General features: G+C 39.7%; 1 protein-coding gene across 15 annotated transcripts in view; it reads right to left on the minus strand.

The window, feature by feature from the left end:
* Positions 1–27,960, minus strand: part of ENOX1 (ecto-NOX disulfide-thiol exchanger 1) — a 522,650-nt gene that overhangs the window by 177,833 nt on the left and 316,857 nt on the right. For 14 of the 15 annotated variants that reach the window (XM_054701771.1, XM_054701766.1, XM_054701762.1 and 11 more), the window contains 2 exons: positions 1,085–1,234; positions 134–271 (listed from right to left, as the gene is read on the minus strand). In XM_054701771.1, coding sequence (XP_054557746.1) covers positions 134–271; positions 1,085–1,234 — 288 coding nt within the window. The remainder of the gene's footprint in view (positions 1–133; positions 272–1,084; positions 1,235–27,960) is intronic. The other variant, XM_037526961.2, reaches the window with a different exon arrangement.

The following is a 27,960-nucleotide window of genomic DNA, read 5'->3' on the forward strand; positions in this document are numbered from 1 at the left end:
CTACCTGCCAAGCATGCCCTCCTCGTAATCCCAGATCATGCTCAACACTTGCGCATGGAGAGATTACTGGGCATCTGCCACCCGCATCCTTGGGCATTGTCATGAGCCTCTTCAAACCCAGGGGAAAGCTTACCAGACACAAGCTGCTGTCCAGGCAACCCCACGGGAACCATGCCCAGGTTATTCATGGCGGTGGCCCAGGCTGTGGGATCTGTCACAGACATGTTGAGCTGGGTTGTATCTATCGCTATACTCCCCAAACCATCAGCAGCTGTGGGCAGGGAGGGGCGGGAGAGAACAGTGGCTTCAGAGTCAATGAGCAAGGGTGTTTATTTTAAAGGAAATCACATTTCTAGAAATGTGAGGCTTCATTTAGCACATTCCCAAACCACACAGAAAATAGAGCAGTATAATCTACAGCAATGTCTTTTCCAGACGTAAACATAAAGAGTTTGTGAATACATTCTGGGAGGAAACTTAATGACATGTAGTTTATACACAGTATGCCATTAAGGAAGCACCCCTGGAAAAAACTGAAGAATCACTTTCCTCTCACAGTGAAACAACATTAGTTAAGTTCCAGGGTGGAGATGTAAAACAGGAATATTCTCTTGGTAAAACAAGTCAATTGGCTTAGTAGACTAAGAATAAATAACTTAATCTGTCTCTGAGTGCACTTCTGGAGCAGGCACACCTTCGAAATACCTAGTAGAATCTCTGAAAACAATCATCAAGGAGTGAAACTGGTCTTGACTGAATTATTAAATCATCTTGTAACAAATTCCCTTCTGTACATATTTTCTCCATTATTACATTTAGGAGGGTGCCTATAATGACTTTTCCAAAATATTTCCTATAAGCACAGACTTTCACCAAAACCAAATAAAACCCAATAGCACAGACCTAAAAAACCCACAGAGATATATGTCAAATTTGACTTAATATTCTTTGATGTTCACTGGTTGTAAGATTTTATTTCCTTAAGGATCCTGGGCTCCAGGTTCACTGCATATTTTCATGGCTGAGCAAGCTTTTCCTCTAAGAACTCAAAAGGTTTTGTTTGTGTCCTGTGCTGGCCACCGACCTTTACCTGCAGCCATCATCTGAGGAAGCTGTTGGGGACACTGGGCGATGCTTTCAATGCCACCTGCATCTACTGTTGAATTACGAACATCCTGGGAGACAGGGGCGCTTTGATGGCTGAGCTCAGGGTCCCCACGGAGATCATCAGGTTCTGAAAAAGGGGAAATGAATGTGGTGAGAAACTAAAGTGGCTAACTGCCATGAGAGGAAACAAACAGAAACACACAAAGAACAACTTCTAGACACAGATGCAGAAGAGGCACTCTTCTCCTGTCTCACGGCTGTCTCCTGGCTGGGCCTCGGAGCCTTCTGCCATGAGGGTCACTCACCTGGAGCCGGGGCTGGCTGAATGAATAGCCCTGTTTGCAGAAGCATCTGGTGCTTGGCCTCCCACTGAAGAGGCTGTTCAAACAGGCCTTATCAGTCCCTGCACAGCCTCTTCCACACAGTGTACATCAATGGTGAGGGCAGACTCAGGGCTCAGTATGATTTTTTTAAGTCAAAAAATTAAGGGATGGTGTTATTTTGAAAGACAGTTGTCTGACACATTCAGAAGGGAGAAAAAGTGGGAAAAGGGAAAGGAAAAAAGCCAGAATCTGTTCACTGTGAGGTAGAAAAGGTGTGTATCTCAATTATAATGGTTAGGGAAGGCAAAAGGAGAGAATGGCAGGCTGTCCATGGAAGAAGAACTAAAGGGGGTCAGGCAGCAAAGGGTGTCAGAGAGCCTTTGTGCGCGCGTGTGTGTGTGTGTGTGTGTGTGTGTGTTCCATGAAAGAAATTTCCACAGTTTGGCCACTATTTGTTTGATCTGAATTCTTCCTAGAATTGCACCATTTATACCTATGTATTTTGATTATATTTTTCAAAGCACTTTTCTAATAAAAATGATAGAACGTTAAATAAACTTGCAAAGTCCTGCCCCCCGTATCACACTATATAAAAAGATGCCATGCCTTCTCTCCAACTTTAAAAATTCAAACCACTGCATTCTGACATACACATTTGAAGTGCACTTTTGCACTGGAAGACAAAACAAATTGCTTTAGATGGGTGACCTGAGACATTTGAATTTTGTTCTAACAACTGAATTTATTTTATTTTTTTAAACTTTTTTTAAGATTTATTTATTTATTTATACAAGCACTGGGTACAGTCAGAAGCGCAGGAGGGTGAGAGAATTCACCAGAGACAGAGCAGGAAACAGAACAGGCAGACTGACGAAATACACTGCTGAGGGGAGCAGCGGGTGTGGCAGGAGAGGTCTGTCGCGCCATGTGGGACCCTCACTGGCGTCCGGGAATTGAACCGGCGCTGCAGAGGCTGCAGGCAGCTTCGAAGCCCAGTGCTCAACCACTGCGCCATCAGGGGAGGCCCTTTAACAACTGAATTTAAAGATTTATTTTTACTTTAGTATGAAGTTAGAAATTTTACTAACCCATGTTTCTGTTAATGAATCTTTTAGAATCATGGTCTATATGTCAGTATGTCCTATGTAAAGTTTGGCCTTTTTAGGGTGTGTACTTTTATTTCTTAGATTCTTAGATACAAGAATCAGTAATCCCTCATAAGAGTATATTGTGGACGAGAACTTACTGCCAGTTGAGTATAACTTTAATGAAAATGAAATTTTGGGTTTCAGTAAATGAAGAGCAGGCAGATAATCAGAAAATTGTTTCCAAGCACTCTGCAAATTCCTGGTTCTTGGGAAAGGCAAAAGGAAAGAATGGCAGGCTGTCCACAGAAGATCTAAAAGGTGTTGGGGCAGCAAAGGAAAAACGTGTTTGTGTGTGTGTGTGTGTGTGTGTGTGTGTGTTTCCATAGGAAGGGATGTAAGATAATGGGGAATTTTTTTCTAATAGTTTGTCATGAAGATGAAACATCTCTATAATGCAGGTACTAAAGGATTCCAACTCTGGCAGCAAAAGTATTTTATACCTTGCAATTAAACTCAACTACCCAAATGAATTCTGAATTTGTATATCTATCGTTCATCAGTTACCTTGCCATCAGACAAAGAGACTCTCACCAAATAAAATAAAATAAATTCAATAGTGTAAGAAATACATAGCTAACCTAAAATCCCTGTGCTTTGTTCAGTCATATACCAGCAAAATTTCCATGATGAAACCTTGAAGAACTTTCCTTTCTCCACGACAATCATTTCAGAACACCAAAGGAGAGTGAAGCTAGAATGTGTTCATTCCTTTGCTCAGATATCCCCATAGTAGAGCCATTTCAGATCACTGCAAGGGCACTATTTGTCTTACTTATCTCCCCAAATGAAGTTTAGTGGCTAACTACCTTCTAGCTCTGGTTCTCCCAAAATGGGCATTAATCACAACTTTTTCCTGTTGAATGGCCCTGCGGTTCTGGAACACTGGGTCAGAGAACATCCCTTTACTTTGTAGGCTTTTTGACTTGTGCCAGGCTGGCCTTGTTTTACCTTGCCTTTCTGTTATAGAGTTTTAGGAATGGTGTTAACTGTCCTTGGCACTGTAACTGTCTGTTTCAGTGGTAGTTTTCACCCTAATGATTATGGTCTTGCAAAGAGGCATCAAATGTCTTGGAAGTCCAGAGCTTCTACCCACTATTTTCATACCCATCTTAGAACCCATACTGTTTCATCAAGAATGGTAACATGTGGCTAAAGTGTCATGGAAGAAAGCACAGCTTTATTTGCAAAATGTGGTTTGTAAACATGAAATTTCTTCCCTAATGGGACTACAGCATGCAATTTATTACATCTCTTCAATCTCCCCATGCAATGATTTTAAGCACATACAATTTTATTTGGCAGTCATGTACCTAGGATGGTGACTCTGAAGTTCTATAACATATAGGTATCTTCAGTAGTCAGAAGGATGCTGTAAAATTCTTTTAAAAAACCTAAACGGATTTGACCCTTTGGTTTGGAAAATGATATCTTTAATTAATTACTATCTAGTAATCTATGAATAACCATAAGAGCGATTTTTGTTCTCTACTAACATCTATTGTTTCTATTGAATACCTGCCTCTTTAAATGATTCAAGACCATAATCCCTAATTTATCATTCAAATCAATTTCTCTGCCTTAGTTTTCTTATTTCTAAACCATAAAAAAAGATTAATATTCTTAATGATGTTTATTTACACACAGAGATATGGGGAGTTAAAAATTACAGCTAATAAAGTACTTGGAATATAGAAGGTGCTAATTATTATTATTTTATTTGGAAGTGTAGTGTTTCTATTAAGGTACCCTGGGATCTCTGTGTTCTGCTGGATAATTATGTAATTAATTCTAAAACAGTGAGTAACACTTGATATTTCTAAAAGTAAGTGTTGCCCTAGCTTTCTGTGCTTCACTTAATCTGTAGTAGAATATTTCTTCATTTTCTACATTTCCTTTATAAAAATAATGTAATTTAAACTATGTATGAATTATTCTCTCTACATTTGTTTCTGCCTATGCAATGACAAAAGCTATGAAGAGATTCATGACCAATTGTGAAATTGGCAGTTTCTATTTAGAGCTTTTAGTGAGGCGAGAGCATCACAAAATAATCAGCTGTACCAAATGTTAAGAAAAATAGTATTTCTTTGTCCAGGGTTCAGTTGATAACTAACTTGTTCTTTGTGAGGGTATAATCAAGTGAAAAAGCTCATATGGGATTTTATAACTCCTTAACAAGATATATTTATGCCAGTATTTCACTGGGCTAAGTCAGTGAAGCAATCAGTTTTTGAAAACCACCAACCTCATAAAAATTTACTTGACCTAAGAAATGGTATAACCTTCTCATAACATAACTCTCAAAAACATAACTCTTCCTAACCCTGTGAAACTCTCATAGTTCTAAGGAAACTCATACTGTGAATAATAAAACCCATCTGTACTTGTCTAAACAACCATAGATTTCTACTAACAAGGGGTCAAGAAAAATCAGTTAAAAATAAGTGTTAAAACAATTATTTAGTTTGACAAGTTCATACCTACTTCTACAGAAAAATAATTATAGTGAGAAAATCAGATTTATTAATGTCTTACAAAAATTTTATACCAAAGAAAACTTATTTCATTTGCTATCTAGAACATTTTACAGGCTCTAATTACTAGTATTATCATGGTTTATATTTACAGGAAAAAGAAAAATGCATTACCATCCAAAGTTCTACTGTCCTCTTCCAGCAGTAAGAAAATACCTCTTTTTGATCTTCATCTAATCAGTAGGCTAATCTCTTGAGATTACAGAAATGCGCCATAGTTTAAAACAATGTATAATATCACTAAATACCTGTTACTTATTAACCCCCTGATTTTTAAGCAACTGTCTATAAGGGAATGAGGGAAACATTTCTGCTTCCTGTAATGGTAAACTAAGTAAACTGAAGTTGTTCCTACTGAGCAACAACTCAAAAAGCTTAATGTCTTTCATCAGTTTTATAAAATTCCTACCATTATCTCTTCAAGTATAAAAGAATCCCAAAGACCATGCTCTAATCACTGAAAGGATTACTAAATAAACTTCTAAGGAGAATGGGCTCTGTGTTTTGAGGGAAAAGAAAAAAAGTATCTTTTGTGGCTACCCATGGGAAAAAGGGGCTGCAGAGAAGAGACATGACAAGAACAGATATTCAGGGGTTCACTGATGATGATACAGTGTAAATTCCTCCATATTCCCTCTATAGCAATGTCACTAAAGCTTAATTGCTTGTGAATTCTTAGATGGGAATAATTTTGGGGTGTCTGAGGTCATTTAGATGAGAGGGCTTCAAGAACATCATGAAACAGCAGCTGATAGAAGCGATAACCTGAGATACTAGCTAATAAAGCATGATACATTTTCGAAGCCCATAAATACATAGGGTGTTGGTTATTATTATGTATTTCCTGATTAATGGGGAATAATAATATGGAGGTTTTGAAGAAGAGATTAGGTTAGGTTTTCTAGTAGAGGAACTAAGAATATTAGGGAAATTTCTGGTGAGAATAGTGGAGTAGAAACATTATACAGGATAAAATTGAAGACATCTTTCTGAGTGATCGAGTGAAAAGTTACCTCTTGGTAACTGAGCAGAGGATGGAACAGAACAGAGAATGGAACTGGCAAAGATCAATTCAGGAAGGGCTGGGCTTTATATCCTCAAAGTTATGACATTAAAAAGTCTTCTTCAGTGTCTAAACTGCTTCTTATATATTCATAAAATCACTGAACTGTTGTCCAAAGTATCATGATTTGGCATATGGCACAGCACAGGGGGGCTACAGCACACTGTACCTTTCTCTCCACCAGCACTTGTGCACTTGTAACTTCATATTCTACCAAGTTGTTTAGGTGTCTCTCCTAAAAAACAACAAACTTAATAATGAATAAGGAAACTAGTCAGCCTATACCCCTCTACTGCTGGCAAGCACAGGCCATGGAATGCGCCAAGCTACACACACATGTATAAATATGCACACACATACAGATACATATGTATACACATGTGATATTTAGAAATATGTACAATATATTTAACATTACCTATCAGTTGCATATAAATTATATAAACATATTTTTCATTTCAAGTGAATTCAGGTGTAGAAAGAAGGAAAGGAAAAATAAAAGGGTAAGAAGGAAATAATAAAGAAACCAAGGGGTAAACTTTAGTTGCTGGCTCCAGTCCCAAATCTGGGAAGTTTGAAAGGTAAAGAGCACAAAGGAGAAAATTGCTGTTGGAAACTAGAACACAGATGAATTTAAACTGTCAAAGAAAACCGATTTTAAAAAATGTTAGACCTTTCTATATAAGCTTTTGGTGCACTTAACAAGTCATCCTCCAGCATCTACGTTCCCACACTAGCAACCAGCGTCAGGTCAGAAGCAGGTTACTGCCACGTTCTTCTTTTGTGAGACTTCTTGCACTTGCTCTTGGAATGAACTAAAATCTATAAATAACTGCATCTCTAGACCCATTAAGCTGTACATTAGAGTAACAAACGCATATATGTACAGTGCTATAGAAGAGAAATCACTGGAAGAAAGAAAAAGTTTCAGTTTGGCCTGCACCTCAGAGGATAAAAAGCAGATCTGGTCATTTCTCAAACACAAAGTGCCATTATGGACCTGTGATTACAGCCTCCATTTTTCCCACTTTGTCTAGAAGCCAATTTCAAACTACAAATCATCTTTCTTCCTTCTTAGGGAGGAAAGGATTGCTGAATAGATAAGGTTTTACCCATGATACATCTGTCTTCAAAGAACTCAAATCTTGAGAGGGAGAGCGGGAAAGAGGGAGGGCAGCAGGAAGGTTGAAGGGAGGGAGCAATGGTGGAAGAGAGAGGGGGAGGGGAGGGGGGAGAGAAAAAGAGAGAGAGAGAGAGAGAGAGAGAGAGAGAGAGAGAGAGAGAGAGAGAGAGAGAGAGAGAGAGAGAGAACCAGAGTGTCCCTTGGCAATCATGAAATCAAAATGAAATCAAAGAGACTGTTCAACCAGGATGTTTGGGCAGGATAGTAGATAAAGCCTATTATCTTTGACACATAGAAAAATACCATCTGGCCTTATACATGTAAGTGTAGAAACATAATAGATAAAATTTCATATTTAGGAAAATGCTGTTTTTTAAAAAAGTAACCCTTTATATATATAGATTGACAAGAAGATGAAAGGATAAAGCTTGAGACCTTAGGGATACAGTGTTTCTCTTTGTATTAAAAACAGAAGAGAAAATGGGACTGGATGCTATTATGTATGATATCTAATTTTAACGTCTTTGCATGGACACATTTTAAATACAGACTCTTCCATGCTTAGGACTATTTCAGATTATCTGAGAAGGGCAATATTACACTTGACTGGATGTAATCCCACACTCAAACCTCTCATTCTTAGATATCCAGGAGCCATACACACAGCACTTTGTTACATGTTGTTTTCAACTTTCCAAGTACACCTATGATAGAAAAAAGTGGTCGCCTCTCACTGCTGGTGAGTGAATTATTAAAGGATGCAATCTCCTCTGTAAACCGAAGCCCAGATCCATTAAAACCAGAAAAGTCTTACTTGGAGTAAGCCTGTTTTCTGAGTCCCTGGGATTTAGGACAAACACATGACGTTTTACAAAGCATCAAGGTTCAAGCCAGAGAGTTCATCAATTCTAACAGAGACAGAAGTCCCTAAAATGTTTCTGACAGTAACTGTTTCAAAATAGACTTAACAGTTTACAAGCTTTCCCTTCAGCCAAGACCTTAGCTGGGAAATTCAAGACCTGAGCTTGTCCTTGAATCCTGCTTCCTCAGTGATGTGTGGTAGCAAAGGACCTCTTCTATGCCCTGAAGAGGGAGTTTGAGGCTTAACTCCCAAGGAAGTAATCACAGGCCAATTTGTGGAAGCAAATGAAGGCATATCAAATAATTCTTATATGCTCTCAATGGACAAGCTTTTTCTGTGTCTGTGTCTGTTCACTGCACATATCAACAGCCTTCCAAAAATTCTGTAGAATGAACTAAGTAAACAGAATGCTGTAACCACATAAAGCTGTGGCAAAGAAATGGCAAAGCTGTGGACTGCCATGAGAAAGCACTATGGAGATCAGAGGAAGATTCTTTTTGAGAAAGGGGGTGACTCCTTAAAATAAAGACTTCAGGTGGATCTCAGGCTTCGAAGACACCGTGGTCAAGAGAGATGAAGTTCAAGTGCCATGGACACAGCCACAAATCAAAGGACAAATTGTTAAGCATGCATGGAGCAGAAAGGCGTATCGGTCACATACTGGTCTTTTCAGTCACACTTAAATACAGAAAACAATTTCTGTAAACATGATTATCTTCTTGTATAAGGGAAAGCAGACAATATATATTTCTATAATTTGTGTTGTTTTGTACTCAGTTTTTTCATTATGTACTCATTTTACACCTTGACCCAACCATGGAAAACATATTAAGCTACAAAGTGGAACATTTTAATTGTAGCAGGTGAATAACTGACCCTTAAATGGCTTTAAACTCTGGTAAATGAGTTATCTATTTTCCAAAAAGCCGTGATCAGAGCTCTTTAATCGATGGAAATCTACCTGCAGTAAAACCTAGATCAGACCGTGACCGGTCTAAGCCAGTTGCTCATCCTGTTTAGCGTTTCTCCAGGTAGGGTCACAAAGAACATGTTAGTTACTCTTTAAACTAATGCACTCTTAATGATGCCATTGCAACACCACGGATAAAGCATTAGCCCTGTAGTCATGGCCCCAGGACTTGGAGACTTAGCAGGGCACCCCCTTCTTCCAATCTGTTGCTCCAGGCCAGAGACCTTGATTTTCTCTTTTCTTTAAATGATCACCCACAGTCCTTGTTTATGCCCTGGACCCAGAGAACAGGAAAGTGGGGGCCTTAGGTTCCCTAGGACTATTCATTTTACTCCACAGGGGGTCACAGGAGGCAGTTCATTCCTGGAGATGAGCCAGTTGGGGCAGGACTACTGGGACAATGGATCTTGACCAAATGCATGTGCAGCAAGACAGCCAAAGGGAAAGTTCTCAATTATTAGTGAGCATTCTGAGGAAAGCAGTCAAATCTTTGGTGTTGCTTATTATGTTCAGCATGATTCAAGTGGAATCAGACAAGAGAAAGGCATGAGTGGCCCCAAGGAGCTCTGGTTCCTGAGGCTGAGTGCAGAGAAGGGGCACAGCAGGATGGGTCGAGTCTCCCCAGAATCCATGATTCAGAAGCCAATAGAAAGATAGATGTTCTAGTTCTTTCTTGGCAAAGAAGGTCTTTATGTTCTAGCTACTTTTGCAGGTCAAGGATCACTGCAAGTAAGGATTGGCTGCAGAGATCTCAGTGAGGTTTTCCTAACCTTTCAAACCTCCATGAAGGTTCCCAGAGAGGTGTGGGGGCAGGAGAGATGTTGATGGGAAGGTGCCCACACTGAAAACAAGGTTGCAGGTCATTGTGAAAGCTGTTGCTGCAACCGTAACTCCTTTTCTATCCTCTATCTTAGGCACAGATTTCCATACAAAGCCCTAAGTGTGCAGCTCTCCACTCAACCCTCTCCAGTGCACCAGGGAACTAAGCTTATCAAATAAAATCTTTCTCTAGTCTTCCAGATCAACGACCTATCTGCCTCTGGGAAAGCAGCCTGATTTTCTAACTATGGCTGTGTTATTAATTGGGCACGAAAGGCAAAGAGGTCTACAATAATGTTGTGAGCTGAAACTGTTTTGTGTCAACATGCAGTGAAACCTGCATTATGAAAAACAGTTCCTTATTTCATGAAATGGCTAGGGATTTTGTACTATGACGAATTCTCTAATTATCAACCATAATATTCATCCAGAAGTCATTATAGTTGAAAATCATTTGCAAGGGTTTTATCACTTTGTAAGTATTTCTATGTCTGCACACTTACGGGGAAATCCGCGCCTATTGCGACTAATGAAAGGAGTCACCTGTTGGCAAATAATTTCTAAAGCAGAATTGTGAAAATCCTGTCTAAAATTCCTGAAGACAAAAGTGTACAGAGTATCAGATGTAAACACATTTCACATGTTTGATTCAATGGCGGGGCAAGACCCCCCAAAAAAAAATTCCACTACCTAGAGCCTTTCAAGGTTTTAAATGCCCGTGTTTTAGACTAATGTCTGTGTCCTTCTGGCCGCCCATGTGCGGGGTAGACAAAGTTTTATTTCCCCTCATATTCACCACATCTAATTGGGGATGAATGCCATCCCCAGTTATTTTTTCGCAGATTATACTTACGTATACAGGGGGAAGACAGGAGAGTGAGCAAAATCAAATCTGACCCTGAAGAACACAGATATCAATGTAAAACCGCTGGCCCATGGCACTGAAGGTAATTTCATGTTAGCTTATAATAATCATACTTATTTACAGTTTTATTATTTAGAAAAAGGAAATTATGCTGAATGTGCTTTGTGGGAATTACAGTATATTACTATTGCTACCATAGTTTATTATTTTCACAGCTAGATGGCTTAAACCCAACCTAAACAAATATTTTAAAAGAATTCCCACTAGCATTATCACATTTTTTCCATTTTAGTCCTAATGAAAAAAGATCTTCTGTTCTTCAAGTCCTCTGATGTCCCTAGTCTTATGCAATTCTAAATTTTTATGGTGTATCATGAAATACTGCTCATTGCAAAACAATGACTAAGAAAATAACTAGCAACTAGTGGGGGTTAAACAGTACAGTGTATGAAAAGATGGCATTTGAGAACCACAGTGGCTGTCAACTCCAAATAGCCACCAGGCCTTGACTATTATGGCAATTAAGATAATGATTTTTATCACTTGCATAATGCGGTGGACATGTGTTTGCTACTTCTCCAACACATCAACCTGACACGGTCTCTACAACACAAACAGTTTTATTAAGAAGGTAAAAGCAAGGTGGATATAACAGTGAGAAGCACAATCAACATAAAGTTAAAGGAAGTATTATTTCCAGAGCTCCACATTACAATCTCCAAACACCAAATTCTTTTTTTAATAGGAGACACAATTTTCATTCAAACACACTGCCCAAACTCTTGCTATCCAACACTCCTAACTACCAGTTAATTCAACTGTCCTTTTTCCTAGTAGTGAAATTTGTATGGACAGGCAGAGACACAGTTCTTTTCAAACTGAAAGTAAACGTCAATATGTATAATACATCTATATGTATTATATAGATGGAAATTAATGTGCTATAAGGTCATTTTTATTCTAAATATATATATATATATATTTAAAGATTTATTTATGCATACAAGAATGGGGGTACAGGCCAGAGGTGCAGAAGGGGAGTGAGAGGATTCACCAGAGACAGAGTGGGGAACAGAACAGGCAGGGGATAGAACTCAGGTCGCAGTGGCTGGTGATAGCTTGATAACACTGACTTTAACCCCTGTACCAACGGGGAGGCCCATTATTCTAAAGACATTATTATTAACACTAATATTGAATACAAGCAGGCTTAAGACTATGAAGTAAACGGGGAATATGATTCCCTTATTCTTTCCCCTAGAGACACCCATTGGGAAGTACTTTACTATGTAACAGTCCTATGTCTTTGCTGTTATAAAAAAAATCACAACAACCTACAAGATAAATGTTATTAGCAAGTTTTTACAAAAAGAAATTTTAAAAAGACAAACGAAGGTTCAGTTATCCAAGTTCACAAAGCAAATAATGGCAGGGGCCAGGGTTCAATGTGTCAGTGTGGACCTCTGCTGTTATGGATTTGGGAAATTGAGGTTTTCTCCACCAGAGTCAGACCAGGAGGTCCCTCTTGGTTTGAATGGCTCTGAAGACAGAGGAGTCTAGGGTGAAGTGTTAGTTTCAGCTCTAGGGATATATTCACTCAACAGATCTTTATGAAGTGCTTACTGCATGCAGGTCACTGTGGTCGAAATCAGGAGTGTAATGATCAAGATGCAGACTTTGTCTTCAACAAGCTTGCAATACAGTGGGGCAGATAAGCAAAGGGAAAAGCATCAGCAGATGTGTTCGCTGTGTGTGTCCAACAAGAGACTCTTAGGAGCCTGCCGATTATGAGAAAACAACAACTAGATTCTGGATATAACTACTTATTAATGTATTGCTAGGCTTGTAGGAAGAAAGCTAAGTTGCTAAGATGCCCCCCTAATCACTCCCCAAGAAAAGAAAGAAAAACAAAAGAATAGGCTGAAACCAGAGCGAGTTTCTTACTATTGCTGTACATAAACATGAAGCAAGAGTTGGTAGAAGGGAAAATGCCAGCATCAGTGTTTCACCAGGAGAGAGTCTCTGGTTGTGAGGTGAAGCCAAGGTCTGAGGTTCCCATGGAAGGGCCTGGAAGCTCTGCTGTGTGTGCATCACCCTTACCCAGTCAGCTATCTCAAAGCCTCTCTTTCAGTATAAAAGTGCGCCGGGGACATATCTGAGCAGATCAGCAGAAATCACTGCTGGAAAAAATCTCATGACCCAAGTTTTATTGAAAAGCACATTTTCTTAAATTCAGAATATTAATTGTGCACTTAGAGAAAGAAGAGCAGGGGACAAATGCATAAGTATCTATTCAGGGCTGATCTGGAACCTGAGGATTGCAACTGGTTAGATTTTATCAGAAAATCTCACAGACACCTGGGCCCAAATTGGACTGAATTTTGCCCAAATACATGTAGCTGACCTTGAACAACATGGGTCTGAATTGCACACATCCACTTAAAAGTGGATATATTTTTATCATTGGATTCCACATTCATGGATTCAGCCTCTGCAGATGTTGGTACCTGAGGACACAGAGGGCCAGCTAAAGGGAATGGAGCATCAGTGGATTTTGGTATGAGGAGGGGTACTGAAACCAATCACTTGTGCATACCAAGGTTTACTAAGTTTGGGGGGGATTCAAAAGTTATTTTCAGATTCTCATTGTTTAGTGTCAGTCCCTCTAAGTCCTGAGTGTTCAAGGGTCAACTATACATTGAATTCAAATTTGCGGTTTGTGCTGAGAGTTTGGTGTAAGCATCATCACCATCAGGACTGTCTAGGACTGTCATCCTCGTGCAGGTAGCTCCTGCATGCATTCTCCAATTCACCGACAACCTCAACATACTTATACCACCTAAAGAACTGTAACAGTGAGAGAGATAAGAAGGCAAGATGGTGAGACTGGTCTGAATGAAATGAATGGGATGGCTGGGTTACACTTTGTGCCGGAATCCTTTCCTGTCCTGCTTCTCTTACTTCTACCAAATATGGTGTGTAACGTCAGGTGTCTCATTACACAGGCAGCCATTCACAAGGCAGCCTGGGTTTGCTCTTCCTTTCTGGTGGCCACTATGATAAAGAGCTTTGAAAAGGAGGATGTGGAGGTTCTTGGGGAGCTGGGTAAAGCCACAAGCTAAATAAACCAATTTCTAATTTCTATCCCGAGGCTTCGCGGACATACTACACTGGTAGCACAGGGTCTCTGCTACTGCAATAAAGGCTGGAATCAAAGTCCAACTCGGTGCTTGTCAACCCCTTTTCTACTGTGGCAGTTACTTTGTCATCCCCAATAAAGATAAACTTAAATCCCAAAAGCTGATCTGGAGCCTCTGTTTGCCTCTCCTATAAAAAACCTGCATGGTAGTGTGGCCACACAACTTGCATATCATAGGAGAGCTCCAGTCCCAAGTTCCCCATGGGGCAGTTTCCCGAGATTTTCCACTTGATACATTCAATCCTCATCTTACAAGTTATTTGAGGGCTAATGCTTAATTCTTTCTGGAAGCACTGAAAGAAATGAAACATTACCAGCAATGCTGCCAGACATTTTGATATTTAAAATGCTGATTCTTTTAGATAGGTCCTCATAAAGGAATACCTTCAATTACAAAACAACAGCAAGCCCCCCAGCAAAGACAATTGCATAAGCACATCTTCACACCAACCAAACAGAGAGATAGAGATATAAAATATAGATAAAAATAAAAGATATAGATAAAAGGTACAGCTAGATAAGGATATACATAGATAGAGGCAGACACAGATATTTTTTGCAGCGAGTATTTTGGCTGGATCCTTTGTTGGTACACATGACAGCAAAATAATAAATGAGGTGGTTTGAGGTCTCGTGCCTGTGCGTGGTAGGAGTTTTGTAGAAGCATGACTGTTTTGGTCTGTGGTCCAGCAGATCAAACAGCAGGAAAGTCTTATAGAATAATCTTGATGTTTTAATGCAGCAAACAAATTCAGAACAATGACCAATTGCAGCGGGAACCTGTTGGCTAAGCTCTCCGCAGTTAGATGACACACTTGGGAACCAAGGGGATGAGCAGGCCATGTCAGGAAGAGCAACAAATTCAAGAAAAAATGTGAATTAATACTGAAAATGTGATCCAGAATAAAAGAGGTTATAGCTGTATTCTTCCCATTAGAGTTGTGTTGAGCACAAATTGTTTCTGAATTTGCAAGCTCCTTGGTGAGTTAAAGTGCAAAAGTTTCTATGAGGAGAAAAGAGGATTTCTGAAACATTTCAGATGTAATACAATGGTTATAAATTTAAATATGAAACCCAGAAAAGCCATCTGATCACAGTTTTGTTATATTGGTTACATATTCTTCTCTTAGTCTACTTACTTATTTTCTTTCATTTGCATATTCTTGAGCTTGTATAAAGTACAAGCAATAGGGGAGGTAACAGAAACATCTAACTGCACAGTCCTGTTTCTCCTGCCCACTGCAACACAGTGCACAGTGTTAGCAGTGGGTACGTTACTTGGGTCTTGACAATGTGGAGAGGGCTTGAACTGGGACAGATGTTAGGTGAAGATCCTGCTCTTCAGCTTCCTTTACTCAAAACACAACTAAACAAAACAACTGACCTACTATTATTTAAAAACACATCTCAAGTTTTCGGGGAGGAAGAAGCTGATAGCAGTACCAAGAGGTTAACAGAAGATCATTTATCCTTGTCAATGTTACTACAGACGCTGAAACCAAATCAGAAACAGCAGCATATTTGGGCAGAAGGACCTTTTATTTTTAATGACAATTTCCTTTCTTTCTTCCTTTTTATTTTTTGTTCTTTAGAGAACAACTTTGTAGGTATGGTTGGTTTTAAAATTCTGATCAGAATTGGCACTGGGGGAAAAAAGCTGGGGAAATAATGGAGACTCCAGTACTTATGTGACACATTCACAAACCCTATGAATTTTTAATGAAGGAACAATGTCCACAATTAGATTTGAAATGAGGTTTTCTTTGTAGGAGCTCTTATGGTAAGTGGAGTGTGAGTGGATTTTACTTTATATTCAGTAAACGATACCAAGTGCAAAAAACACCAATTTAATAGAAAATAAAAGCAAATTGTTGATTGTTCACAGTCCTTTTTTCTTCTCCTGGAATTACTGAATGTAGCAGTTCAAAAACTGTACTTCATTTTATTTAAACGCCACATATGTGCCAAGGAACTCAATGATGCAGAAAATCTTTTTCAAACAGTTGTGACCTAAAGCTGTCCCTTTGTGTTACCTGGAGAAGTTTTGATCTGTTTAATTTGTTTTAAACTGTAAAAACAATTCCCAAATGTAGAACTTTGGGGAGAATGGTGTAAATTTCTCTGTTTGCAAATAAGTCATCAAAATTGAATAGGGGCCTCCCCGGTGGCGCAGCAGTTAAGCGCTGGGTTGCGAAGCTGCCTGGAGCCTCTGCAGCTCCGGTTCAATCCCCGGCCACCGGCCCCATGGCGTGTAGACCTCTCCTGCTGCACCCACTGCTCCCCTTAGCAGTGCACTTCGTCAGTCTGCCTGCTCTGTTCCCCGCTCTGGCTCTGGTGAATTCTCTCATCCTCCATCACTTCTGACTGTACCCAGTGCTTGTATAAATAAATAAAATAAATCTTTTTTTAAAACAAAACAAAACAAAATTGAATAGAAGAGAACTGGATGGCCCAGAAGGAAACAGAGTGGGGCATGGCTACTTCATTTGCATTTTTAAAGTTTTTATTTTTAATTTTGTGCATACAAGGGCTGGGGTGCAGGCCAGAGGTATGGGGGGGTGAGAGGATTCACCAGAGACTGTGTGGGGAGCAGAAGAGGCAGAGCTACTGAAATACACTGCTGAGGGGAGCAGCGGGCGAGACAGGAGAGGCCTGTTGCGCCATGTGGGTCACCTCCCTGGTCAGGGATCCATAGCCTCATAGTGCTGCGTCTTAACCCCTTGCGCCACCAGGGAGGCCCCTTGAGACTAAAATTTAGCTCTGGCTTTGATACAGCTTAGGTGTCTATATCATAGAAACACAGAAAAACAGCTTCTCGGTCCTCATGGATGGCCTCAGTCCTCTGAGGTCCTTCAGAAAATCTGCATCTGGTAACCTCAGCACCCTCGTTTCCTGCAGTTCCCTTCCCCTGGAGGTCCTGTCAGTGACAAAGTGAAGCATGTTCACTTTCAGTGACTGCATTTGCAGTTCTTCCAGACATTTGTGCAACCACTCTGCTCTTTCCGAGTGCCCTCTTTGCTGAAATATCGCCGCTGCAGAGAGACCTCCTCTGCCCTCAATCTGAAATAGCAACTTCAGTTATCTTGTGTCTTCTACCAGCCTCACTTTTCGCCATACGATTTTCTCAGTATCTGAGGTTATACTACATAACTATTTCTTTGATAAGCTGGTCTTCCATAAAAACAGACTGACTTGAAAAAAATTTTATGTATTTTTCCTGCTTTGTCACCATCAGCCAGTTATCTGATACACATGCATCCTTCTTCCCATATGTACATTCACTGACTATGAGTATGTACATACATGCACATATACATACACATGTGCACTGTATACACTGCAGCAATCTTTCCTTCCATTTTTCTATATTTCTATTTCTATCTGAGGCCTTGATGTTTGGGGCTTTGTTATACTGGAGCGATAGTCCCTTCCAGAATAGCCAGTTCCTAAGACAGTCAAACAATTTATCTAGGAGCACACTCTTCAAATGCAAACCAACCAACTCAAATCCTCCACCATCACCTTTGTTGAGCTTATACATCAAACCACTATCTTCCTGCCCAAATCACCCCAGAGTAGGGTACCAGACACCTGGAAACAGTCTTTGGACATCAGAGCCTGCTAATTATTCAAACTAGCTAATCCTAAACCTGCTACTCTGCTTACCAGTTCCTCCCTTCCCTCCTGCCCCCCCCCAACACCACACACACCAGGAAGCCCCAATAAAGCCTTGCACACATTTTTCCTTCCCTCCCTCGGCATCCTGACTGACCCTGGTGCCTCCCTGTATGGCCCTCTGAAGTGCTCTTTATTTTATTATTTTTTTTTTTATAGAGGCATGCTTTATTTATTTGTTTGCTGGTTTGTTTGTTTGTTTTGTTTATACAAGCACTGGGTACAGTCAGAAGCGCGGGAGGGTGAGAGAATTCACCAGAGCCAGAGCAGGGAGCAGAGCAGGCAGAAGGACCGAAGTACACTGCTGAGGGGAGCAGCGGGCGGCAGGAGAGGTCTGCGCGCCATGTGGGACCCTCCTCTGGTGGCCGGGGAGCAGCCGGGGATCGAACCGGCGCCACAGAGGCCGCGGAGCAGCTTCGCAACCCAGCGCTCAACTGCTGCGCCACCGGGGAGGCCCTGAAGTGCTCTTTAACAGGGTGGTCGCCAGGAAAAGTGGAGGTTCCAGGTTCCCTGCCCCACCCAAGGGAGGGTGGAGCTGAGCAGGGAGAAAGAAGCTGCAGAGGAGACTGGAGAATAAAGGAAGCAGGATGGAGAGCCAGAAAGAGACCTGGAGGAGGTACATGGAGCAGAGACATGTGAAGAACAGCACTTGCTTCTTGGTCGTGGACTGGGTGACACAGATGTGGGTGAGAGACTCGTAAGCAGATTAACATTGTCAGCTTTTATCTTGATTTTGTTCCTTCTGTCTCAGATGTGCTGTGCCCCTTTTGCCCTTTTCCTGTGGGTCCCCACCAGAGGTGCCTTAAACTTATTGCAGGCTTTCGGGCCTCAGTGGCCCTGCTGTGAGCCAGGCTTTTTTGTCTGGGCATTTACCTACGAGGAGACAGGTAACTTTGGGTGCTTGATTTGGAAACTTTGTTTTTCCCCTTTTTTTGTTGTTGCACACTAATTGTATTAAAGTTTCTTTCCATTGAAGGCCTTACATGCTAGAGTATGTTTTCTCTTGATGCGGCAGATGGCAGTACCTATTTAGAGCAGGCAGGTTTGGGGGTTCTGGGGTGCCCCTCTCCCTGCCCTGTAACACTCTCTCCTGTCAGGAACTTAAAGTAACAGGCTTTCCAATGGCATTCTTTTCCTGATCAGCTGACTTCATCATACCAGAATAATAATAAAATATATACTCAAAAATGTATACCTACACATTTGTTGAATGACTCAAGTAAGAAAATGAAGTTTACTTTATCCTCAAGAATAATGATACAAAATCATGACCACCAGTTATGGTTTCCCTAGACTCATGAGAAATAAAATGATGATGACATTTTGAAGATTTGCATGTAATTTATACCTCATCTTTGCTCTGAAATTAATGTGCAGATTGTTTTTGTGGTTATTATTGCTGACTTACAATTTGATCCTCAAGGTTTTTTTTAGATCTAGGCACCATTCACTCCTGGGAGCAGCCCTGCCTTGTTCTTTTTGCCAGATACAAATAATTAGCAGTATTAACCAAACACTGATAAACTGTCAATAAAACATATACAGGCTTATGGGACCTCCCTGGTGGCACAACAGGTTAAGATGCAACCTATGGGGCTGTCTGCAGCCTCTGCAGCTTGAGTTTGAGTCCCAGCCGACCAGGGAGCAAACCACATGGCTCAGTAGACCTTTCCTGTCTCACCCGCTGTTCCCCTCAGCAGTGTATTTCAGTCAGTCTGCCTGTTCTATTTCCCACTCTGTTCTGGTGAATCATCTCACCCCCCACACCTCTGGCCTATACCCCAGCTCTTGTATGCATAAATAAATAAATCTTTAAAAAAAACATAGACAAGTTTATTCTCTATAAATAGAAGTAATAAATCCTATCAATAAATTCTACCAATAATTTATGAAATTATAGTGAACTCTAAGAGTAACAGGGACACATTTCCACGATTCGAAGCATTTGGTGCATTTTTTTTTCCAACACATTAGAACACAGTTGTTCTCTCTTCATTCCAAGCAAATATAGCTTATGTTGTTCCATGGCCCATTGGTCAGATGCCTGGAAGTTCTCTGCTGGAATACAGCCAGGCAGGAGGAAGCTTGGGCCTGATAGGATGGCAGCCCTAGAAACTGATCCTGGGAAGCTGCCCTTTGATTCACCCTCACAGTAAGCGCAGCGGAATGTGCCTCGTGGTTACCAGTTTTTGTACCTTGTAAGGAGGAAAGCCTCAGTATTCACTACAGTAGGGAAGTCCAGAAAGATAAAAAGGCATTCACAGGAATGGCAAAGGAAGCTTCTGGAACAAATTGGAGGCAGCCTCAACCCCATGAGGTGCTATCTTTGGCAGAAGAGACTTCCCTGGGAATTAATGGGCAGGGGAGCTTGACTCTAAAGGGGAAATTGCCACAGGGACTCCCATTCTCTGTAGCTGTCTTCATGCAGTCAAATCTGTGTCTCCTTCCTTGAAATACAGAGCTCTTTCCAACCATGTCACCCTGCTGGCAGCCACATACTCAGAAAATTCCAGAAAGGTCTTACAGCTGTACCCATATGCTTTGAAAATATGCTTTTCAAATAAATGTAAAGATGAAGAATTTATGTCAGGGAAGACAGGCTGGCCCGTCAGCTTTCCCTCCCTATTGGCAGCGTACGCGGCCTCCCACATCCCGCTGCTGCCCTGCCAGCACTGCTCTTTCTTCGTTCCTCGAGGCAGCTCTCCTTTTAGGTTCACATCAAGACCTGACTCCTCTGTGAAACCTAACAGAAGCCAATTCTTGATGACTGCGTGCTCCTGCCAATGCTGGAGCTCCTTGAAGGTGCTACGTCAGGGGATTTAATGTGAGACACAGACATTATTTTAATTTTTAATAGTTATGTTTACTTTGAATCATGTGAAATTGATATTTTTTGTGGATTTAAAAAATGTTCAAATATTGGCATTTTCATATAGTTCAACCTAATATATGTCAGGAAAAAATGTATTTGAAGAAAACCATACAATTTCATGTATATTATTCCTTAGGATGAAGCTAAAATAGATACTTTATTGAGTTGTGTATAAATAAGCAAATAAACATTCTGAGTATAGATATGGAAAAAACTGTGATGCTGGTATCTACCAACAAGCTGCAGAACAACTGCATTTTGACAGCCAGTGTTCTGTATGCCCCCCGGGTCATTTAATATGCCCCACTTTTTTGTGTGGTTAATTTTAGTGTGTATCTATGCTTTTGTGTTTCCTCTCTAACTAGTTCCCCAGATATTTAAAGGCAAGGAGAAAGCTGAATAATCAACCTCTTAGCACAGTATCTTGTACAAAGCAGACAGAGGCATGATAGGGATTTTCTGATCATTTATAAGGATGATATCGCAGCAGGAAACACCATTTATTTTCCTTTTTGGTTATTCTAATGCTGGAAACTGTTCCGGCCAGGAAGCCTCAGATCTGCAGTAATTTAAAACACAGGACTCTTTTGTAGCATTGCATGTTGGAACTGCTAAGAGGTAGGAATAGGCGGCGTGGTTTGCTGGCTAGAACATGGGTTGACCATGTGGATTTACTCTATTGGCAGCATAATGTGCACTGTTTCCTCTGTTTCCTTAACTTCCTAATCCCAGCAGACAATACCACACTCAGGTGGGAGAGAACAATGTGTGGGAAGCCAGTTCCTCCTATGATATCCCCTTGGCACCTGTCCTCTCTGCCAAGCTACTGACCAGTGCAGCCAGCATCAGATTTAATTAAAATACTGTCTTTTACAAAAAAATGATGCCTGGGTCTTTCAAAATGTGTTGGGGGGATAAATAAAATAAGCAAAAATGGAGTCTTCCTGAATCTGCTAACAACCAGAGCCCAGGAGGCAGCTGAGGGTTGGGTCCCAGGCACATCCAGGCACCCAAGTATCTTGGGTCATGCAAGCCAACCTCTGGAATTCAACCAAACCACATGAAAAACTTTTCACCAATCAAAACTACCGGGACTGAAAACTTCATTTGCATAATGCAGTCCTAGCCCTGTCCTTTTTGTCGATGTAAGCACACTTCCCGTACTGCCCTGGGGCATTCAGCTCAAGTGCTTCTGGGATCTACACCCCCTACCCCCATAAACATTTGCCTTAACATGCAGGTTGTAACACTTCTGCTGTAATACTACAATGTAAAGCAAGAACTGGAACGCTGCTGCTAAGTCGAGAGAGCTGTGACACTTCAGCTGTGACACACAAGCTGTAACCCGTTTGCTATAATTCTACCAGAATTTGGTATCACAGTGAACAGGGGATAATTATGAATCACATGTTTCAAAACATTAGCACCACTCACATCACCTATGCCTTTCATTTTTCTTTAAAAAATATATAACATATATATTTATATGCAGTTGGTATTTTGAAAGCTCTTATAGCATGTTTTAAAAAATACAGTGGTAAAGAAAAAAATTTCTGCCTACTAACCAATCTTTATTGTCATTCATAGAATGATGTATCGCCATAACATCCTGGAGGTCAGTCACTAGATATTGCAACCAATAATAATAAAGAAAAAAATTTATTGTAGAAGTGTGTGGTGAGACATTATTTTCATCTGGGGTGTCAGGAAACACCTCCGAGAAGAAAAATATGGGCTGGATCATAAAGGATAAAAAAAAAAAAACCTCAGTAGGAAGAAAGAGGATAAGTAGGCAGGCAGCTCAAGAGGGAATAGCAAAATCAAGAGTGCTGGAGGCCGTGGAGAGGACCGAGCTGCCTCTCTCCTCACCACTTTACAATTAAGTGAAGTTATTCAGATTATACTGGTCTCTGTGTCTACACATTGACAATGGTTGTTTTATTCTCTAAAATATTGCTTTGAGGAATATGTCAAGGGATTTAAATTCATGCTTCCTAAGTAAAATATTTTCTTACAATACAGATGCTAATTTATCAACTAGAGAACTAAAGTGAACTTCTTTATAAAAGACAGACTGAAAAGATTAGCAAAATCTTGACAGTATGTACAATATGCATTTACTCACCAACTCCTGAAATAACCAAAACTGGGGTTTTACTGCTCAAAGCATAAAATAGATCATTTTAGTAGAAAGAAGATAAAGCACACTTTTATACCATAGAAACTAATTTGAGAATTCATTAAGAGACAAAAAAAACACAAAATGTCATACATTTTAAGAGTTTTAAATAAAGCCATGGACAACAAGATTTATAGTGGTTTAATTAAACCATGTTAGGAATGGCAGGAGTCTGTTCACAATCTTTGAGGACAGGGCAGAATAGCATTATAACCTTATTATAGAGCAGCTACAAAAAAAAATCAATAATGACATGAAGATGATAGGACTCTTTGAAAAAAGTTACTATACCAGCCTGGAGCTCATAATAGTGAGGACAGAGAAGATTAATTCTAATCAGAGCCACACCATGACTTATGAAAAGCATTTTTAAAATTTAGAGAAAAGATAAGTATGACATGAACACAATTAGAGTTCCTTTCTCTAGCATAAAAGAAATTCTGAAAAATAAAATTTTGGCTATATAACTATGTCATCATAATCCTAGTGAAGGAAAAAGGAATGCCACTAAAGAAATTACTGTTTTTACAAAAAACTTCTCTGTTGAATTCTGATTCTATGAGGATGAGAAATAAACAGAAATAACGACACAAAAGGAAAGACAATTATAAAAATATGGGAAGGATTCTTAGAATAATTCTGGAGAAAAATCCAAATGACTGGAATTTAATATTTTGAAAAAATAACATATATTTAAAATTCTGAAGACAAGGAATAAGGAAAAAATGGAAATATTTTGGGTACGGGCATTTACAAAAGACAACCAAGATAACAGGATTGTTCAGCTCTCATTTTGTGATGTCTCTCTCTGTGAGCAAAACAACCCATAAATGGGAAGAGGTATAATAAGCAATGCAAGCGTGGAATTACAGTACGAGGTGGTAGTGGAAGTGAGGACAGGTAAAGCATAAAAGCTAGCATCAGATCCTCTTACAACAAGCAAGCGTAAGCCCCAACATGATATCTTCCTCGGCTAAATGCTACCTGCTGTCCTCTCTAGCAAATCTGAGTTTGTATCAAGTTTATAAGAATTAGGTCATTTGACCTTGAGGATGTCCTGCAACTTTGGAAACTGCATGTAACAACTACTGAATTTCAAAGACTCGGCATCAGTTCTGAAAAGACAACTCACCAGCTTTATTACTGGGGGAAAAAGATAAACGATGACCGTCATCTGAACATGTTAGAAGGAAAAGAAATATTAGCAACAGAATAGGTTAGTGAACCAAAGAATGCAATCAGGACCAATAGGTAGATGATAAGATGAACTAGTTTTAGGTTCTTTCTTTCTTCTTACCCATTCATTTCATTAATTTTCTCATTCTGTGTGTAACATCATTCTTTTAAGTTTTAGGCAAGCAAAAAAAATCACTCCAAAGAAGGGAGGTCCAGATAGCTCAGTATATAGGTAGGCATGTAGATAAGTAGGTAAATGAAAACACAGGCTAAAATAAAGAACATAGAGGAAAACTCAAACTCTGCCAGTGGAAGTGATTTTAGGTTTTCTTGAAAGATGGGTTAAAACAAACATTGGAGAGTGCAGTATTAAAAAAGAATAAAAAAAGTGTTTCAGACACTGATAACACTTTGAGCAAAGGCACTTAGGTGAAAAGCAAGTGGCATGATATTGATATACAGACAATGAGTATTTCTGTCTGGCTGGAGTTTAAGGGACAAATGGTGAAATGGTGGTGGGTGATACCAAGAATATAGGCAAGGGCCCTGTTTAGGAGTTTAATTTCCACAGGCAGTGGGGACAAACTGAGCATTTTACCTGGGCAGTGACAGGATCAAGTTTGTAATTTGGAATGATAATACTTACAGCAAAGTGGAGGGAAGGCTCCTCTGGGAGAAGAGCTGGAACTTATTCTGAGGAAATTGCCAGAGTTCAGGCAAGATGAAACAGAGGCAGGGAGATGAGGAAAGGGAATAGATTGGAGAGAGATTTGTGGAGCTAGAAAGATAGAACTCAGTGAGCAACTGGAAGGTGAAGGTGATGGACTAAGAAGGTAATATTCAGAAAGTATTCATGGGTTTCTGGCTTGGGTGGATGGGTGAGGAGTGATTAGTGGAGGAAAATTGGGAATTTGCAAGGCACAAGAACAGTTAAAGTATAATTTAATTCAGAAGGAAGATGTGAGTTTTCTACTGGACAAATAAAATGTTTCTGTTATTGAACTTACATAACAGGAAAAGGCATGTCTGTCCCCCAGGCAGGTGTCTGCTTCTCTCAGTAGCCAGTTAGTGTATGTGTCTAGCACTCGTAGTGGTTCTCAACCTTTGATGGACATTGGGTCATCTGAAGAGGTTTTTACACACACATATGCTGCTCACCATTCCTAGAGATTTTGACTCACATCTGATGTGAGTACCAGACATTTATGAAAGAAGCTCCAATGGATATTTTAATGTGCATCAAAACTTGACAGTTACATATATTTATACATATACATATATCATCTTTTACATATTATCTTATATATATACATATTATATTATATATGTATACATTATATATACATACATATATATTATACGTATATATTATATTATATATACATATATATTATATATAGACATACTATATACATCATTGTTCATTTTTGTAGGAAGTATGCTTGTATGCTTTCTCCTTTTAGGTGTATTCCCCATAAAATTCCCACCACTAATTCACCATAGTCCCTTGTGTTCTTCTCTCCCTTGTTTTGATCTTAAATGAATTCTTGATGAAGTCACTGAAAGAAGGATGAAAAGGTGAGAATGCATCCTAAAACTTTTGAAGAAGCAGGTAGTTTACCTTCCATGGCTATGATGAGAAAATATATTATTGAGCAAATGAATATAATAAAGATTGCAGCAGAACTTCCAGCCCAGGAGCAATGAACACTCCAATGCAGGCATGATTAACAAGTTTGCTTACCTACAGCTCTTTCCATTTCAAGATTCATGGCCAGGGCCTCAGCACTCTTGTCTACAAGGTCAGGCAGCCAACCAGCTGGTCTATCTCTCCAAGGCCATCCCTGAATGCCTGCATCTTTCCCCCCTTGTTTTGCCCCCTTGTCTGGGGACTTTGCCGCAAATGGTTGTGTCTGCTGAAAAATGATGCTATCAATGTAACAGATATGGAGACAGTTGTGTATGAAAGGAACCCTTGGTCTTTAAACCGGTGCTCAGACCTTACAGGGCTCCCCAGGTCTGGGATCTCATGCATGTGTAATAAAGCTTCTCCTGACCTCACTATTCCTGATATACCGCTTGTTCTTTCTCTACCTGGGTAAAAGGCTAGAATTTATTTCTACAACAGCTGTGTGTGCAGTGTTCCTGGGGAAGTTTGCTAGAATACCTTTCAGATCTTCACATGGGTTCATGAGTGTGATGTCATGGCATCCTGAGCACTTCAACTCTTGCAGGAAGCACTGGCTGAGTGATCATTGGTTTGACTTGACTCTTGCTATAGCTCTTACATAACTGATGGCCAATCTATCTTACAGATAATTGTTCTGTAACTTCACAATATTTTGCATCTCTGTAAATACATTTCCATTTACTTTTTTCTCCATGTCTAGCTCACGGAACTGCTGGACTAAAGTTCAATAGGGACAGGCATTCTGCATCTCTTGCTCACTACTGTGCACCCAGCTCCTCGCTAGCAAAACATGGGGGTTCACTGAATTAATGAGGAACAAGCCAGAGTTTTCTTTTGGAAATGTTCAGGGCACATTGCACCACTTTCAAAACACCTACAGATCTGCCCATGGGTTTATAATAGACCCACCAGAAATCAGTTTTGGAAGTGAACAAAACACACAGTTACAGTCAAGGAAAGTTTTTAGATTTTAATCTCAAGGAAACATTTTGGATTTAAGAACTTTAACGTTATAGAAGACAGTTCTTTTACAAAGTAAATCAAAATGAAAATAGGGAATTAATGTCTAAAAGGGAAATACAGGCACAGGTGTGTAACCTGAGAAATGGAATTTAAACCCTGTCCTGTTTCTCATTGAGAAACCTCAAAGTCTGATGAAACTGAAGCTTTCATATCATTTACATGTTAGTGATCAAGTCTAACAACTAGGTGCAAAACAAAAAATCACTTTAGTATCATTTGACTCCAGGTAGAAAGGTATACTTAATGAAAGCGTATTTAATTAAAATGCTAAAGATAACCTTAATCATCAGATTTGATTAACAATCATTTGGCAAACTAAGGTTACAATAATATTAAAAAAAACAGTAATTGAACATATTGACATCAGTGCCTTTTGATATAATTCACTGAAGTGAATATATCACCCTGAATCATTCTTGCCAAAACTGTATAACCTCGTTTTTGGGGAGGTTGATTTATCATTTTTTTTAAGTCTATATACTCCAAAGAAACTTCTCAGTCTTCTAAAAGTGCAGGTTCATTTAACTTTAGTTTAATCATGAAAGAAAAACAAGTAAGTCCAAATCAAGGACATCCTACAAATAACTAATCAATGCTCTTCAGTCATGGTGATAAAAGACAAACACTGAAGAACTATCTTATTCACTTCTGATATTTCTGATGTATTCATATCATCATTCTTAAGATCAGCAGGCAATATATAGCTAGATGTACAAATGTAGGCTGAAGAAATTGGAACCATTTCACATTGCATCCAGGGTATTAGGTAAATTCTATGATGCAAGCTTGATTTTGTATTACTTTCAATTTTTCTCTAACAGTTATAATAAAAAGATTCTCTATTAACTAGAACTTCCAGTTAAATGATTGAAAATTACTTTACACTGAGCTAACTTTAAATACCTCATTTCTTAGGAAGGCTATATGCCTTTCTAAATCCGTATGGATAGCAGCTCAGATTATTCTCATTGTAGCAGTTACTTCCATTGTCCAAACAGGAAAGTAAGCAGAGAACAGAAGTAAAATGAAGAGAGAGGGAGCAACCGAGCCAAGAAGATGGAAACACTCCTCCCTTAAAACACATTCATTAACCTGGGATTACTACTAGGTGCTCCAGGCTAGAAGTGAGCAGTCTCCTTCTAAACAGATTTTAATTTTTAAACCAGTGGAATAGGTCAAAGGCAGCTCTCCCACCCAGAACCTGCCTGCCCCTGGCTGCCCTGCAGGTCTGCCACTAATGGTCACCGTTGGGTAAATGCCATCTGCAAGCAGCCACTAGCCCCATGAGCTCTGATCCTGAGAAACAGTTATAAAAATTGAATGAGATCTCAC

This window comes from Talpa occidentalis, unplaced genomic scaffold, assembly GCF_014898055.3.
Source record: "Talpa occidentalis isolate TD23 unplaced genomic scaffold, MPIMG_talOcc4v2.1 talOcc4.5, whole genome shotgun sequence".
NCBI lineage: Eukaryota > Metazoa > Chordata > Mammalia > Eulipotyphla > Talpidae > Talpa > Talpa occidentalis.